At 45.5% G+C, this 18,310-nt stretch overlaps 1 protein-coding gene and 1 pseudogene across 2 annotated transcripts in view; both read left to right on the top strand.

Annotated features, from left to right (window-relative positions):
* Positions 1-11,129, top strand: part of LOC105529427 (stearoyl-CoA desaturase 5) — a gene marked incomplete at its 5' end in the record, with an annotated part of 90,617 nt that extends 79,488 nt beyond the window's left edge. Inside the window, 2 exons of the mRNA XM_011966568.1 lie at positions 4,971-5,203; positions 10,318-11,129. Coding sequence (XP_011821958.1) covers positions 4,971-5,203; positions 10,318-10,508 — 424 coding nt within the window. The remainder of the gene's footprint in view (positions 1-4,970; positions 5,204-10,317) is intronic.
* On the top strand, positions 11,095-12,439 carry LOC105529428 (annotated as a pseudogene). The gene is made up of 2 exons (XR_001004510.1): positions 11,095-11,141; positions 11,285-12,439. The product of XR_001004510.1 is annotated as an uncharacterized LOC105529428 (transcript).
* The last annotated feature ends 5,871 nt before the right edge of the window (positions 12,440-18,310 follow it).

The raw sequence follows: 18,310 nt of genomic DNA, 5'->3' as shown, positions 1-18,310 counted from the left end.
GACTATCCAGGTTCAGGCCACCATATTCTTTAACCCGGATCATGTGACAGCCTCCTACAAGGCCCTCCAAACTTGATCCCCCATCATTCCTACTTTATCTCCTACAACCCTCCCTCTTGTTCATTTGCTCCAGCTCCAAGTCTCATGCAGCCCCAGTCTGCATGACTTCAGGGCCTTGCTATTTGTGGGTACCCTGCCCCCAATTAGCCAGATGGCTAACTTCTCACTTCCTCAAGCCTTTAGTCAAAAACCATAGTGTCGGCAAGCCCTCCCATAGACACACTATTTAAAATTTCAGTGCCTGCCCTTAATATGTCATATTCTCCTTCTCTGCTTTGTTTTTTTCTTCCTGGTATTTACCACTAATGTGCGTTACAATTTGCTTACTTATATTGTTCATTGTCTGTGTTCCCTGCCAGAATATACCAGATATAGAGATCTCTGCCAGTATACCCCTGCTCCACAAAGCCGGGGATTGTCTGTTTTATTCACCTTCTTTTTTTTTTTTTTTTTTTGACATGGAGTTTCGCTTCTTCGCCTGGGCTGGAGTGCAATGGCGTGATCTTGGCTCACTGCAACCTCTGCCTCCTGGGTTCAAGCAATTCTCCTGCCTCAGCCTCCCCAGTACCTGGAATTACAGACATAAGCCACCACGCCCGGCCTTGTTCACCTTCTGTCTCAGTTCTAGGGCAGTACCTGGCGTGTAGTAAGCACCTAATACATTTATTAGTACAGCATTTTATAGAAGAGAAACCTGAGGCTCAGTGCGATTAAATAATTCATTCAAGGTCACACAGCTAGAAGGCATTGTGTAGTTAAATGTTCTGTGATGCTTTTCAACAATAACAAAAAACCCATTTAGCAAAAAGACAGGGCAGCATCAATGACTCCAGCCCTCCTCCCTAGCACCAGATGAAGAAAGGAAATCTAAAAGAGGGCGCTGTGGAGTTGCTCTGTGGCCCCTTGGCGAGACCATTCAGGTTTGAGTGTTACTAGATGAGGAAGCTGGGGAGCCATCTCAGCACTTCTTCTGAAGCACAAAGGCCAGTGACTGTTATTAAAAGGAGACCAGCTGCTGGAGGCTAAAAGTGCACAGGAGGAAGGGGTACTCCCTACTCAGGAAGGATTTGCTAAGTCGGCTTGAGATGGTCAGGGAGGATTTTTAGACCGTTTTCAGCATCAAGACCCATCTCACTGGCTATCCTACACAGACTTACTGTGCCCCCTAAAAATTCCTTCTTTCATCCATTCTACTGAACATACAAAGAGGAATCCTAGCCGATTACAGGGAGGACAATCAGGGAACAACTCTAGAAGTAGATCTCTGCAGCATCATTGGAATGAGGACAGGGATTATTATTTTTTTTTAAGAATGTCTTTTTTGAGGAAGAGGAAATGTGCCTGGACCATGGGAGTTCTAGTTGGGGAAGCCCGGGCCTTTTTCCTCCTTACCCTTGGGAAATCACATTACTATTGCTCTCTGTTCACAGGGACCCACCCGCTTGGCAGGGTAGAGCTTCTAGAAGCAGAGCCAAGGCAGGCAGGAGGCTCTTCAAACAGTTCAGAGGGAGGAGGCAGGGGCAGGGTCTGAGTGGAAGCTGGGTGCTACAGGCTGGGGTCAGACTAGAGAAGGCCAGTTCCACAGGACTGGGGTCAGACAGCAGGAGCCAGAGCAGGGCCTCGGTCTCTCCCTGGGAGGCCACAGCACCTCCCTCCGCCTGGGGCCTTCATTACTCGAGGGTGTCTACTCCAAACCTGCTGCAAACATTCAGAGAGAGAAGTGCCCAGGGTCCGGCAGAGAGCCATCCCTCCACACGTGTTTCTCTCCCTCTTCTTTCAGAAGCAAGATGGGAGTGGGGACAATGGCTCAGAGCAGGACTGGGAGAGGCTCCCTTGAAAGGCCTGGCTTATAATCCAGAGAGCGGAGGAAGGAGAAGAAGCTGCTGGAGTTGCAAGATGGCTTCTGTTGCCATTGTTCAGTTGCTTTCTTTCCTCCTAAGAGGTGCGAACAAGAAGTAACAGAGCCAAGTCTCTGGGTACCTCTTCCATGTTCCCTCCGTAGCCCCTTCCTCCTTACATGCTCACCACCAGCTCCCAGGTCCTTGGTCTGTGCAGGGCCTGTGCACTCCACACAGACATCCTCTTCGATAATGCTCCCAGGTCTTGGCTGTGGTCCTTTCTGGAAATTGCCCTTGGCCACAGACAGCTGCCTCGCCCAAACATTTGCCCTCCCAGGGGCTCCCTGAGGCCAATGCCCAGATGATGCAAGGATAATACCTTTCAATTTCATACAGGTCTTAAGATCATCTGGCCCAGAACGCCCCATCGGATCCGCTGAAACTCACTGTGGGTGACCTCCCTCCGCCCAGTGCTGCCTTCCTCCCTTACTCACAGATCATCTGAAGAGAACTCCCTAAGAGCCTTCTGCCCATGACTCTAGAAAGCCACCTCTAAGGCGCTGAGTCCCTTAGTTGTCTTTGGTCTTTGCCCCTCCAAACACAGCCCTCTCATTTGACTTCCTTAGGCACCCACTATCCACTAAAATGCAGCCATCCTGTATCCCAGTGACTGGAAAATGGGTGCTGATGGGTTAATACGGTGCCCAGTAAAAATATTTACCATGATGGGAGCTGACACACGCACAGCTAGCAGTCTGCAAAGCACATTGAAGTACATTATTTCAATTGCAAGGCAGAATAGCATGGTGGTCTCTGAAGTGACTCTGCCTGAATTTGAATTTCTGTCCCACTGCTTATGAGCCTTGCGACTTTGGGCCAGCTACCCCTTTCTGTTGCTCAATTTCCCTATCTGTAAAATGGGGATAATAGTCCCATCTTCAGAGAATGTTTGTTAGAATTAAATGAGTCAATACATATAAAGGTCTCAGAACTGCCCTAGCATATGGCAAGCACATAGTATGCCTTAGCTATTAGTATTTGATCCTCACAACAACCCTGCGGTACTACAGTTTCTACCTGTGTTGGGTACGTCTCAAGACACTCATATTCTCCGCCCAGCTTTTCACTCCAGCTGTTTGTTCAGCCACCTGCTGGCACGGGTGTAACAGCACCTTGCTGAGCTGTGCGGCTTCTCTTACTTCCTGCCTGAGATGTCTGCAGAGCCCACTTGTCTGTTCTGACTCAAGCAAACCTGGAAGTGTGAGGGAGCTAATATCCCATGTGACACCCCTTGATGCCAAGGAGGTATTGGAGCCAATGGAAAAACAGTCCCTTCTTTTATTCCCTGAGAGGATAATCTAGACGTATATCGTGTCCCATCAAAATCCAAGTTCAGTTGCCCCAGCAGTAGCCACTCCAGTAATGCATGCAGTCACCGCCCTCCCCCATTCCCCATTTCCTTGAGCCCATTTGCCCATCCATGCCTGTCAGTGGAGCTCACATCCCAGAGTAAACTGCCCAGACACAGGCCATTGCCTCGTGGTCTGCTTTTTTTTTTTTTGGGGGGGGCGGGGAGGTGGGGCAGGGCAGGGGGCAGGGCATCTAATTGTGCATAGGAGAAGAGTGAAAGAATAAAAAGAAGCACGTTCTAAACACCATGGAATACTATGCAGCCATAAAAGGGAACAAGATCATGTCTTTTGTGGGGACATGGATGGAGCTAGAAGCCATTATCCTCAGCAAATTAACACAGGAACAGAAAACCAAACACCGCATGTTCTCACTTATAAGTGGGAGCTGAACAATGAGAACACATGGACACAGGAAGGGGAACAACACACACTGGGGCCTGTTGGTGGGGCAGGGAGGGGAAAGCATCAGGATAAATAGGCGATGGGTTGATAGGTGCAGCAAACCAGCATGGCACACGTTTCCCTATGTAACAAACCTGCATGTCCTGCACATGTGTCCTGGAACTTAAAATAAAAAATTTTAAAAAGAACCATACAATAGAAGAAAGAAAGAAAGAAAAAAAGGCATGTTCAACATACATCATCAGATCTGGACTCAAGTCAGAGTCTTCCACCTACCAAATTTCATGCCCTCACTCTGTGCCGCACATCTGTTAAGATGCATAAGATACATATGCATCTTAACAGAGGCCTTCTAGAAGCTTGATTAGGCTGCTGGAGGCCGAGGAGGAACACGCTGTGAACAGGTAGCTTCAGATACTTTCATGTTCCAGCCCTTCTCCTGCCCCTGCATAGAGACAATCCTGCATGGTAAGAGGGCGGTGAGCAGTGGCTCCACTTGGCTGAAGCCTGGGGTGGGGGCTGCACCTAACTTGTCTTTGTATCGCCAGCACTTAGCTCATGTATCAGTAACACTCAGGGTCTGGCACATAGCAGGTACTCAGTAAATGTTTGCTGGATGCATAGGTCCAGAACTCAAACTATGGGTGATTTGCTTCTTAATGGTTACTTTCTATGTGGCCACGCCTGTTTCTATATTTATTTTTTTGTTTTTTGGGGTATTTTTGCTGGTTTGGAATGTATATCTCTGATGGACAGAGAACTCTTTTGGGGTGGAAGATTGTCTACCTTTTTACCAAGGTGAGTTAGTACAGAATTATGTACCTAAAATTATTTAAGAAGCATTAAATATTTCTCAAAATTATCTGAGAAAACCTGAATATCAGGTTGATTGAAGAAAGGAATCTCTAGGTGCTATCTGAACTGGTGCCTGTAGGATAAATGTCGCTCTAAGATACATGGGGTTGGCCAGCACAGTGTTGATTATACTGAAATTCTTCTGAGGTATGCCACAGGGCCTACCACTTCCTATAGCATTCTACCTGTCCCAACTCTCAAATTTGTGTCACCTGCTTAGCCCTTGCAGGTATGTGAGTCCTGTGAGCCCCACACAACAGGCTTCCGTATATAGAAAGTGTTGAAGGAGCTGACTGGCACACTTCCCTCCTTGGGCTTTTTTCTGACTTTCCCTGTGACTTGCCCAGCCCATCCCCTGTCCCATCAGCGGGTCCTCGTGGTGATACAGTGTCTTGCCCTGTAGGTACTATAAGATCTCCGTGGTGCTCATGTGCTTTGCCGTCCCCACGCTGGTGCCCTGGTACATCTGGGGAGAGAGCCTGTGGAATTCCTACTTCTTGGCCTCTATTCTCCGCTATACCATCTCACTCAATGTCGCCTGGCTAGTCAACAGCGCCGCCCACATGTATGGAAACCGGCCCTATGACAAGCACATCAGCCCTCGGCAGAACCCACTCGTCGCTCTGGGTGCCATTGGTAAGTAGGGGTGGTGAGGGCCAGTGGGGAGAATGGTGGCCCAGGTTTTCTTGGCCTCTCAGTAGTTTTGTGGAATCAGTAAAGAGAGCCAGTGGAGTGGAGTTCAGTGAACTTGAGCTTTTATTTTTTTCCGAAACGGAGTCGCACTCTGTTGCCCAGACTGGAGTGCAGTGGTACAATCTCGGCTGACTGCAGCCTCTGCTTCCTGGGTTCAAGCAATTCTCCTGCCCCAGCCTCCTGAGGAGCTGGGATTACAGGCATCCACCACTATCCCTGGCTAATTTTTTTTTTTTTTTTTTTTAGTAGAGACAGGGTTTCACTATGTTGGCCAGGATGGTCTCGAATTCCTGACCCCCAAGTAATCCGCCCTCCTTGGCCTGCCAGAGGAGCTTTGGCTTTAGGATCCTGACTCTTGGACAAGTCATATGATCTCTCTGATTTACAGTTGTCCTATCTGTGAAATGGGACTAGCAATGCTTCATAGGAATATGTAAACCGCTTAGCACAGTGCCTGGCATGTAGCAGGTAATCAGTAACTACTAGTTATTCATCATGACCATGGAAATGTTCTAAAGGAGAAGCAGCAGTTGACTCTTCTCTCAAATTGCCCTGACCATTCTGGCCTCAGCTGTCCAATCATTTGGCAGAGCTTAAGAAAAAAGGCCTTCAAGCAAAGACGTGGGAAGGAATGAGACTTGGCATTTCACAGGACCATAAAACAGTTATGAGCGAGGCCTCTGGAGTCAGTGACTTTGGTTGAGTCCTGTTTCCTCCACTTACTCTCTGGGCAAGTCACCTGTTCTTCTACCTTTTGCGTCCCCATCTGTAAAGTGGGGGTAATATTAGCACTTACCTCCTCCTGGGGTCATTAGAGGGCTAGATGAGTTGATACAGAGATACAGAGTGTTCCTGCCAGTGCTTGTATGAAACAAGCCTTCATGATGTTACTTTTTTTTTTTTTTTTTGAAATGGAGTCTTGCTCTGTCGCCCAGGCTGGAGTGCAGTGGCACAATCTCAGCTCACTGCAAGCTCCGCCTCCCGGGTTCACGCCATTCTCCTGCCTCAGCCTCCCAAGTAGCTGGGACTACAGGTGCCCGCCACCGTGCCCGGCTAATTTTTTGGTATTTTTTAGTAGAGACAGGGTTTCACCCTGTTAGCCAGGATGGTCTCGATCTCCTGACCTCGTAATCTGCCCGCCTCGGCCTCCCAAAGTGCTGGGATTACAGGCGTGAGCCACCGCGCCCAGCCCGTGATGTTGTTTTTATTGCCAGTCATGTGTTCTTAGGCACTTACTTGTCCCTTCTGTGCATTTATGTCCTCGTTTTAATCATAGCAGGAATAATCATAGCAGTTACTTCGGAGACCTCAGGCTAGAAGGAGTTAACACCTGTTAAAGCACTTAGCACTGTGCCTGGCACATGACAGGTGATTAAGAAATATTAGCTCTACCTTTATAGAAGCAACTCAGACTTGTTGGTAAGCTGAGCCTTGAGCACAGAGATCAAACACAGGAAAGTTCCTGCTGTTAAGTAGAAATGGTCTCTGTGTCACTCGGTGATGAGATGCTGCATCACTTCATTAGGGCCATCTGTTTTTCAGACCCCAGGGATCCCAAAGTTCTTGTCAACTTGCACTGATGGCAGCAATAGATGGTGGAGCAAACACTACATTTAGCCAGGGAATAACTGCATAAGCAAGGAGAAAATACCTTGGAAAACAGGAGGAGCGGTGCCCCGACCCTTTCTATAGCTTTCCCCTCCTCTTGCCCTGCATCTTCTGAAAGGACTGTAATGCAGGGAGCTGTGGGCAGTGTTGATTCTGTGAGTAGACAGAAATGGGGACAAGATGGACCGTCCTCATGTAGGGATGGGTGAGCCGGGAGACTCAAGCAGTGTGGCCATGACACGAGCCCAAAGGAGCTGGGCATTGGTTATGAGTCTATCCAGGTCAACACTGGACTCCCAGACAGTTTGCCTCCCAAGAGTCCTTAGAAAGCTCTTGCCATACCCAACTGTGCAGTAGAGTGGGGAATACATCATAGTGCCTATTTCTGAAAATAGGGTGAAGAAACTTTTCCATACTGCTCTTTAATCCAGGAAAAACACTAAAAATGATGAGGCGGGGAGGTGGTGTGCAGGGTAGGGATGTCCTAAATTTAAAAGAAAATTGCAGACCACGCATGGATCCATCTTGAGGTACTCATTATAGAACAAAATCTTCCAAACAGGGTCAATAGGAGAACTATATGATGACTAGTAGCCACTTAAGAAGTAAGAGAAGAGTCTGACAGTTTCTCAAACAGTTAAGAATAGTTACTGTATGATCCAGCAACTCTACTCCTACATTTATACCAAAGAGAAATGAAAACATATGTCCACACAAAAACTTGTATATGAATGTTCATAGCAACATTATCCATAATAGCTGAAAGTGGAAACAACTCAAATGTCCATCACTGATGAATGGATACGCACGATGTTGTACATCCATATAATGAAATACTGTTTGGTAATAAAAAGAATGAAGAGCTGATACTTGATACAATATGAATGAACCTTGAAAACATTTTTAAGTGACAGAAGCTAGTCACAAAGGGCTACATATTGTATGATTTTATGTATATGAAATGTCCAAAATAGGCAAATCTACACAGATAGAAAACAGTACTGGGAGGGAGTAGGAGGCGGTTGGGGGTGATGGTTAAGGCATGTGGGTCTTTTTAGAGAGTAATGAAAATGTTGTAAAATTCATTGTGGTGATGGATGCATAACTGTGAATATATTAAAAGCCATTAAATTGTATACTTCAAGAGGGTGAATTATACAGTAAGTGAATTTTATCTCAATAAAGCTGTTTATGAAAATCAAATGAACTAATTCATTAGAGAAATGCAAATTAAAGCCACAATGAGATATTACCTCACACTTATTTGAATGACTATTATCAGAAGGATAAAAGATAACAAGTGTTGATGAGGATGTGAAAAAAGGGAACCCTTGCACACTGTTGGTTAGGATGTAAATTAGTATAGCCATTATGGAAAACAGTATGGAGGTTGCTCAAAAAATTAAAAATAGAGCTACCATATGATCTAACAGTCCTACTTCTGGGTATATATCCAAAGGAAATGAAATCAAGATGTTGAAGAGATATCTACACTCCCATGTTTAAACAGGATTATTCACAGTAGCCAAGATGTACAGTCAAATTAAGTGTCCATCAACAGATGAATGGATAAAGAAAATGTATCACATATGCATCATGGAATACTATTCAGCCTTAAAAAAGAGAAAATCCTGTTATTTGCAACAACTTGAATGAACCTGGAGAACATTATGCTAAGTGAAGTAAGCCAAGCACAGAAAGACAAACGCTGCACAATCTCACTTCTATGTGGAATCTAAAAAACTTGAACTCATAGAAGTAGAGCAGAATGGTGGTTACCAGAGACTGGGGCAGGGGGGTTGTTGAGAGAGATTGGTCAAAGGGTACACATTTACAATCTGACTAGAGGAACAAGTTCAAGAGGTCTATTGTAAAACACGGCGATAGTGACTACAGTCAATAACAATGTATTGTATTATTGAAAATCACTGAGAGAGTAGATTTTAAGTGTTCTTACCACAAAAACATAAGTATGTGAGGTAATGCACATGTCACTTGGCTCAATTTAACTATTCCAAAATTTATACATATCTCAAAACCCCATGTTGTACATGATAAATATATACAAATTTTATGTGTCAATTAAAAAATAAGTAAAAGAAATTTTAAAAATCAAATCAGAGAAGCCATGAGAGCTCTCATGAGTACATCTTTTAAAAGAAGTGAGAGAGTAATGCAAATCAAAACCACAATGAGATACCATCTCACACCAGTTAGAATGGCGATCATTAAAAAGTCAGGAAACAACGGGAGCTGGAGAGGATGTGGAGAAATAGGAACACTTTTACACTGTTGGTGGGACTGAAAACTAGTTCAACCATTGTGGAAGACAGTGTGGCGATTCCTCAAGGATCTAGAACTAGAAACACCATTTGACCCAGCCATCCCATTACTAGGTATATACCCAAAGGATTATAAATCATGCTGCTATAAAGACACATGCACACGTATGTTTATTGCGGCACTATTCACAATAGCAAAGACTTGGAACGAACCCACATGTCCATTAATGATAGACTGGATTAAGAAAATGTGGCACATATACACCATGAAATACTATGCAGCCATTAAAAAGGATGAGTTCGTGTCCTTTGTAGCAACATAGATGAAGCTGGAAACCACCATTCTCAGCAAACTATCACAAGGACAGAAAACCAAACACCACATGTTCTCACTCATAGGTGGGAACTGAACAATGAGAACACCTGGACACAGGGTGGGGAACATCACACACCGGGGCCTGTCATGGGGTGGGGGGAGTGGGGAGGGATAGCATTAGGAGATACACCTAATGTAAATGATGAGTTAATGGGTGCAGCACACCAACATGGCACATGTATACACATGTAACAAACCTGCATGTTGTGCACATGTACCCTAGAATTTCAAGTATAATAAATAAATAATAATAATAATAAAGAAAAGCTACATAAAAAAAAGCGAGAGGGTAAAAGCTGCCCACTGACCACTGGAAGGGGTAGAATAATATATAAGTACATTCTAGATACTTAAAGATATTTAATTTAGTTACCTATTTGAGTGATTCTCATTTCTCTCTCCTAAGCTCTTCCAAAAAAGGATTTTTAAATCACTCCAGCCCACAGAGACTATTTTTTAAAAACAATTGTACATCAAAATGATGATCTGTTATCAGCCATTTAGCATTTACCTTAAGAGGGATAGCTCTGAGGTCGTAGCATCATGTCTACAGTTCACACAGGAAAGTTAATCTTGTGGCGATGTGCTAACTTTATTGCTATTTTTTCTGTTCATGTTGTTTGTCTAGCTAACTAAGTCAATGCCTTTGGAGGCAGTAACCAAGTCTTTTGCTCCTCACCGAGCCTGACACCATGTCCCGCACATGGTAAACCCTGAAAAAATAGGTGATGCAAAAAATCTATGCAGAGAGGTGGTGACTGAATTATTTCAATGCCCGCTTTGTCTTCCAGGTGAAGGCTTCCATAATTACCATCACACCTTTCCCTTTGACTACTCTGCGAGTGAATTTGGCTTAAATTTTAACCCAACCACCTGGTTCATTGATCTCATGTGCTGGCTGGGGCTGGCCACTGACCGCAAACGGGCAACCAAGCCGATGATCGAGGCCCGGAAGGCCAGGACTGGAGACAGCAGTGCTTGAACCTGGAACAGCCATCCCACATGTCTGCCATTGCACCCTCGGTTCATGGCTTTGGTTACAATAGTTCTCTTGTACATTGGATCGTGGGAGGGGCAGAGGGTGGGGAAGGAATGGAATTATGTGGCTTGGGAATTTTTTTGTTTCTCTCAAAATAATGTTGAAATACAATTATCAATGAAAAAACTTTTTTTTTTTTTGAGACAGAGTCTCACTCTGTCACCCAGCCTGGAGTGCAGTGGCGCGATCTCGGCTCACTGCAGCCTCCACCTCCCTGGTTCAAGCAATTACCCTGCCTCAGCCTCCGGAGTAGCTGAGATTACAGGAGCCTGCCACCATGCCCAGCTAATTTTTTTGTATTTTTAGTAGAGACGGGGTTTCATCATGTTGGCCAGACTAGAGACCAGTCTGACCTCAGGCAATCCACCCGCCTCGGCCTCCCAAAGTGCTAGGATTACAGGCATGAGCCACCGCGCCCGGCCGAAAAACTTTTTCCTTTTTTTTTTTTTTTGAGACGGAGTCTCGCAGTCTCACCTAAGCTGGAGTGCAGTGGCTGGATCTCCGCTCACGGCAAGCTCCACCTCCCGGGTTCACGCCATTCTCCTGCCTCGGCCTCCCAAGTAGCTGGGACTACAGGCACCCGCCACCACGCCCGGCTAATTTTTTGTATTTTTTTAGTAGAAACGGGGTTTCACCGTGTTAGCCAGGATGGTCTCGATCTCATGACCTTGTGATCCACCCGCCTTGGCCTCCCAAAGTGCTGGGATTACAGGCGTGAGCCACCGCGCCTGGCCGAAAAAACTTTATAAGTCAATATTACTATAGTTTAACATTAGAATGTGGACATGTGATTTAATCGCTGTAGCTAAAATACGTCAAATATACATTGTCATGTGCTTAAACATGATGCTAACCCTGACAGGAGGAAGGAAAGTAATATTCTTTCAGTGTGGTTCCGGAGAGCATTTCTTTTATTTTCTACCAATTAAGCCAGCATTGCTTTTAAACAACCATCTGAAGGAGCAGAGAGGCAGGGTAGAAGACAGAAAGGGGGTCTATGTGGTAACTAAAGAATGTTTCTGTTTTGTAATTATTGTGTGTGTGCGTGTGGTTTTTTTTTTGTTTGCTTAAGAGAATCAAAAACTGAAAAAAATGAGAATACAGGAAATGGCTCTTGTATATATTTTTTTGCCATGTTTACCACTCGTGAATGCTCTGCTGTCTTTGCTTCAAGAGAGATTTGTTCACTGCCCAGCTCGTTTTGTGTCCTGAGCCCTATGCTCAGCCCACCTTATAAATCATGCCTGTTTAGATGTTTGATTTTGTTCTGTGTGCCATTGTCATCTTAAGGGTGTATAACTCAGACATGCCAGACATCAAATTAAGCTCAAATTAAGCTCTCGTTTAAATGTTTAAACACCTAATTTATATTCTAATTGATCCCAGCCACTGATGCATGTACTTTAGCTACTTCTGCTAAATAAGCATATTAATTTTCCACATCAGACCATCAGATCTTAAGAACCAACAGTTATCTAGAATTCCGTGTCTACTAATGTTTCATCTGCATGCAGCCTTTATTGATTTTGTAGCAAAATATAAAGTGATCATTATGTAGCTTCTAGATTAAAAAATTTTGTGCGTGAAGTTGCTTTGTAAAGAGCATGTGAAATTAATGGGACAGCGTGTCCTTTGTGTTAGATGTTAGAGCAAAAGAAAGGGCTTATAGTATTAGTATTGGAGCACTTTGAAGATAGGTATTTTCAGAAACGATGTAGGAGTTAAAAGTTACATTTTAAATTTTAGAAAAAGATATGATGGCGATTGGAAATAGTCACAATGAAGTTCTTCATCCAGCAGGTGTTTAACAGTGTTATTTTGCCATTGATAATGTGTAAACTGTGAGTGATTTACAATAAATGATTAAGAATTCATTGGTGTTCTTGTCCAGATACTTCAATGCTGTTTAGAGGGTGTTCTTTCCAAGTGCTTGATGCGTTCTGATGATTGTATGACTCACATTGGGATTTGGGCTCTGGGCTAACAACAGCCCCTGAGACCAGGCCTGTCCTATCCTATCGGCCTTAGGCAACAGCCAGGGGAAGCCAGCAAGTTTTATTTGGAATGTGGAACTCCTAGTGGTGTTGTTCCCCGATTCTCACTCACCAGCAGTCACTGGGAGTGCTTATAGATGATAAATGGGAATCTACTCCTATATGTCACGCAAAGGAGCGTGAAGGACACCTTCCCCTCTCCAGGCCCCACCAATAGTTACCAGAGCTGGGGGAGATGGACTCCTGTTTTCACTCTACTGCTGCCTCTCTCAACCTCACGTCTGCACCATCAAAGTCTCTACCCATCTTTTGCCCCAAAGCAGCTGTGGCCCTGCTGTCAGGTAGAACTTTCTTAACCTGTCTGCAGTTGAGTGGGATTCTAGCCATTGACAGGTACCAGGCCAGATTTCACCATGTAAGGACCCTTTGGATGTGACCATAGCATTTTTCAGCTGCTTCATATCCCAGTCACACATTGCTAAGTCCTTGTAGAGAGTGCAGGTGGAGGGTAGTCATATTCCAAGACAAGTTTGTATCAGCATGATGTGAAATGGCCCTTCCTTGGGAATGTAGATCTTTGACTCCTAAAAGTACTAAACTTACTTACTTGTCCATTAGTCAAAAAGATGACATTTGGAACAGCTATTTGGAATCTTTTCACAAAAGGAGGGTATTTCCCAGCTAGACCAAATAAATCTAGAACCTCCCCCCTCTGAACCTGAGTGCCATCTTTTTTTTCTGCAGCAGAGCCCATGAATGACCTCGGATTGGAATGATTTGGAGGAAGAAGTGGACAAAGGTTAGATTACACTAGTGCCTTCCCTGTCAACGTTCCTTTCAGGTCTCAGCAGCGTCTTAACAGAAAGTAACTCTGGGAGTTATTTCCCAAACCTATCCAAGGTAGCCTTAGACTGATACACTGTTTGAAAGTTTCAGTTTAAGATAAAAAAATGATCCCCCCATGTCTAGTCTTTAATCTCCTCATCCCCACAAGGCTTATTTCAGAAGCACCCACCCCTGCATCTAGGTGAGGGGAGCCCAGGGAAAGCAGTTCCAATAGCATGTGTCCCACAGGCGTCATGGCAGACTCATGGAGCCAGCCTGGGACAGTAGAACCAACTCAGGTTCACCTGGAGTCCCCAGCTCTGCTACTGGCCAGCTCTGTGGCCTTGAGAAACATCAGCCTTTCTGGATTCAGTTTCCTTCTCTGAAAAGAGAGGACTCTTCTCTAAGGTCCCCTTCAGCCCTAACATTTGACCACAGCAAGAGATGTGTGAATCCACCTCTCAAGTTAGCACTCATCCTTTCTGGACATAGAAGGTCAAAAATTGGGAGTGGGAGGGAATAAATGAATCTGAATGGGAGAACACACACTGAGGCTGGAAGGATAGAATGTTCTTGGTTTTAAAAAATCTGCATGTATTTTGCACATTCCCAAAATGCAATGAAGCAATTAAATATAACCCATTATGAAAAACAATTTAATGAGAGAAATTATTACAGAAAGCTCTATGGCTTAATGGGGTAGTAGAAATAGCACTGGACTTGGAGTCCTGAGACCTGGATTTGAACTCTAACTCTTGATCTGACTGGCTGTGTTACCGGGGACCCAGGTTAAGTCTGAAATATGACATATGAAATTGTCATTTACTAGCCTACGGAGCCTCTCTGAGCCTCAGTGTCCTTGTCTACACAACAGGAAGAGCAACATTTATGTGTATTAGATGAATCTAGAAGCCTCATCCCAGTGCCTGGGGCATTGCAGAGCCCCAGGAGACATCAGTTGAGGATGAGTAGCGTGCCCCGCACACAAGCCAGAGACTGCGATATGGTGCAGAGTGCCATAGACCAGAAGTGAGCCAGCTTCTGGGCCTGGTTTTGCTAACTAACCAGATGACTCTAACCTCTGGGAACTTCGGTTTCACTTTCCGTAAAGGAACCAACTGGATTGGATTAACCTGTCCAGCTCTGCCGTTCTGGGGAGTCTTTGCAACCGTGTGCCTCCCTCAGTTCCAGGCCTCTGCGTGGCCCTCTGCACCCCTGGCCTCCTTCTGTGCCTCGCACCTCTATCAAAGGACGGGTCTGGCCTGCAACGTCCCTACACTTCAGTCAGCTTATCAGGACCTGGAATAGAAGATGTGTGGAGGGGAAAGGTTGAAACTCATGGATGAGAGTAAGCTTTGGGGATTATCTGTGAGGTTCGTTTGTCCATTTCACTCCTGTCCCCAATTCCAATGGGGACTGAAAGCCAGTTGTGTTGTCAGTGGCTGAAAGAAATCTCTTAACCTTTATAATCCTTTAAAAAATTCTCCCATTTTTGTCTGGGTGTGGTGGCTCACGCCTGTAATCCCAACACTTTGGGAGGCCGAGGTGGGTGGATCATGAGGTCAGGAGATCGAGACCATCCTGGCTAACAGGGTGAAACTCCATCTCTACTAAAAATACAAAAAACTAGCCGGGCATGGTGGTGGGTGCCTGTAGTCCCAGCTACTCTGGAGGCTGAGGCAGGAGAATCGCTTAAACCCAGGAGGCGGAGCTTGCAGTGAGTTGAGATTGTGCCACTGCACTCCAGCCTGGGCAACAGAGTGAGACTCCGTCTCAAAAAAAAAAACAAAAACAAAAACAAAAGACTCCCATTTTTAGCTTAAGGTGTTAATCAAACTCCTTCCCCTTCCTCTACGTCAAGGATGTGCTATAAATGAACTGGAAACTCCTTTCCTTGTTCCCTCTGCTATTTCCCTGTGGACTGTAGAGTCCGAAGCCCCCATCCCACCCCAAGGATATTCCTGACTTCAACATTTGCAACAGGAGGGAAGACCTGTCTCAGGGCAACAAGCCTGGCTGCCCCAGCAGCTTCTGTGGGCTCCGACGCAGCCTTCTTTCCCTCTCCATTCACTGACATCCCCCCCACCACCCCGTGGTGCCACGACTTCCCATCTGGAAGAGCAGTCAGCCACATCCTGCCCGTGACTACTTCACACGATGCAAAAGGAAAATATCAGCCAACAGCAGCCTGGGCTAGCTGGGGCTGTGAAGGCTTTGCCCTGGAAAAGAGTACCCTTCCTTACAGCTCCTGGCCTACGTTTACTATGGAAAAAAGATGGCATTACCTTCAACCAGCCATCTGAATCCCTCACATAGCTGCCCTCTTCCCCACTTGTTCTCAATCCTCTGTGGGGCAACTCTCAATGTTACCATTGAGAGGAATCTCAGAAGTTGCTTGCTTGCTTTCTTTTCGCTCGTTCTTCCTTTCCTTTTTTCTTTCTTTCTTTCATATAAGGTCTCGCTCTGTCACCCAGGCAGAAGTGCAGCGGCGCGATCTCACCTCATTGCAACTTCCCCTCATTGTAACCTCCACCTCCCAGGTTCAAGCAATCCTCCCACCTCAGCCTCCCCAGTAGCTTGGATTACAGCTGCATGCCACCACACCCGGGTTTTTTTTTTTTTTTTTTCGGGTGGAGATGGGGTTTCACCATGTTGGCCAGGCTGGTCTTAAAACTCCTGACCTCAGGTGATCCGCCCGCCTTGGCCTCCCAAAATGTTGGGATTACAGGCGTGAGCCACCGCGCCCAGCCAGAAGTCTCAGAAGTTGCTTTCTTCTAGAGGCCCCCACTGTGAGACAGAGGCAGCAGCCCCTGTGCTGCGGGTGGACAAAATGACTGGGCCCACCACAGCAAGGGTGTGTTTGTAGTTTTATGACCAGATTTCACATAAGCCTGTGCTCACAGCACATGTATCGCAAAACACGGGAGCTGTGTGTAAGGGTGCGTCCTTATTCTGAGCTGTGTGGCAAAACTGCTGCGTGGGGTCGGGGGAGCTCCCTATAAGGTACATGATGTGAGCATTGGTGATGAACCAGGCTAACTGGGATCTCCGATGTCTCAAAGACAGATGGAATGGTCATGTAGGCAATGTCTTCCAGTTCCAGTAAACGGGTTCTGACACCCAAGGCAGAGGGATAGGGAAGATTCACTTCAGCTCCTTCCTGGCCCTGCAGTTGCTGCCCATGAATCCAAGAACGACTCTGTGAGAACTGACTGAGTGCCTTCTGTTTCCTCCTCGGAACTAAAGGGCACTTTCATTTCTAGCATCGTAAAGTGCTTATTTCGGATGTACCAACCAATGAGCACATCTATTTGCACTGTTGTCCACAGCTCCGGCTGGACTGCACTATTTGCAACACACGGGATCCAAACTCTTTGAGTCAGTGTGTCAGAATGTGCACGCAACTGCACCATGGCCAACCAGCGGATGAAGGATCTCAAAGTGGGTATTTTGGCCTGGATGATTTCAAATAATTAACAGTGAATATATATATATTTTTTGAGGTGGAGTTTCCCTCTTGTTGCCCAGGCTGGAGTGCAATGGCACAATCTCGGCTCACCACAACCTCCGCCTCCTGGGTCCAAGCGATTCTCCTGCCTCAGCCTCTGGAGTAGCTGGGATTACAGGCATGCGCCACCATGCCCAGCTAATTTTGTATTTTTTGTAGAGACGGGGTTTCTCCATGTTCGTCAGATTGGTCTTGAACTCCCAACCTCAGGTGATCCGCCTGTCTCGGCCTCCCAAAGTGCTGAGATTACAGTCATGAGCCACCACGCCCAGCCAACAGTGACTATCTTGATTTTGCCTCTGTGTAGAAAATCTTTAAGCAATGGCCCTTTTCACCACCTTTTCAATCCACTTGAAGTCAGAGGCTTGGGTCAGTCTTAAGACACTGAAATGGACAGGCCTTTTTGCTGTGGTTTTATGTATACATTACCTGATTCTTTGGCCTACCTCTATACCACAGAGGAATATTCAGATTGTTACCTTGTTGGGAGACAAACCGCCAAAGGAAAAATATTGAAAACCTCTGTTCCGTCATCTATATACGTAAGAACTAGAACCAGTGACTGCTTTGGTCTCTTCTATCAAAAACTATGGGAATCAGTAGCAAACAAGCTCAGAAAATGCAAGCTTCTGCTTTACCCAAGCAAAAGATATGGCCAGAGGCTATACAAGCGTTATATCCCATAAAAGAAAAAAACCGGCCAGGCGCAGTGGCTCACGCCTATAATCCCAGCACTTTGGGAGGCCAAGGCAGGTGGATCACTTGAGGCCAGGAGTTGGAGATCAGCCTGGCCAACATGATGAAACCCCATTTCTAGTAAAAATACAAAAATTAGCCGGGTGTGGTGGTGGGCACCTGTAATCCCAGCCACTGGAGAGGCTAAGGATGGAGAATCACTTGAACTGGAAGGCAGAAGTTGCTGTGAGCCAAGATCGCACCATTGCACTCCAGCCTGGGCAATAGAGTGAGACTCCATCTCAAAAAAAAAAAAAAAAAAAGAAAAGAAAAGAAAAAAGAAAAAGAAAGAAAAGCAGGGAAGAGGCTCAAGGCCAGAGTGTTGAGGGTTGTTCAGCTAATCGGCCCCATGTCGAAGGTTTTCTTTATGTAAACAGCTGTAGGTTGACATATAATCATGAAGCTGGTAGATATTCATGGCATGCCATTTGGATGGCTAGCTAGTTCTAAACAATGTCACCTTTTTGTTTTTGTTTTGCTTTGTATTGTTTTGTTTCTTAAATTTCTATCTAAAAGATGTCCTTAAAATGAGCATTGCTATGTCCAAAAAGTTGCAGCATTATAATTCTTGGAAGTAATAATTTGCTTCAAAGTAAGGTCAGTCACCATCAGATGCCATAGTGATTTGTCTGCCAAAGTTCTATGCACCATGTTAGAACTTGGCTGAGTGTGCACAAAGCTCA

The sequence above is a fragment of the Mandrillus leucophaeus genome, unplaced genomic scaffold (genome assembly GCF_000951045.1).
Source record: "Mandrillus leucophaeus isolate KB7577 unplaced genomic scaffold, Mleu.le_1.0 Scaffold764, whole genome shotgun sequence".
Lineage (NCBI taxonomy): Eukaryota > Metazoa > Chordata > Mammalia > Primates > Cercopithecidae > Mandrillus > Mandrillus leucophaeus.
This window is presented reverse-complemented; position numbering and strand designations above follow the sequence as displayed.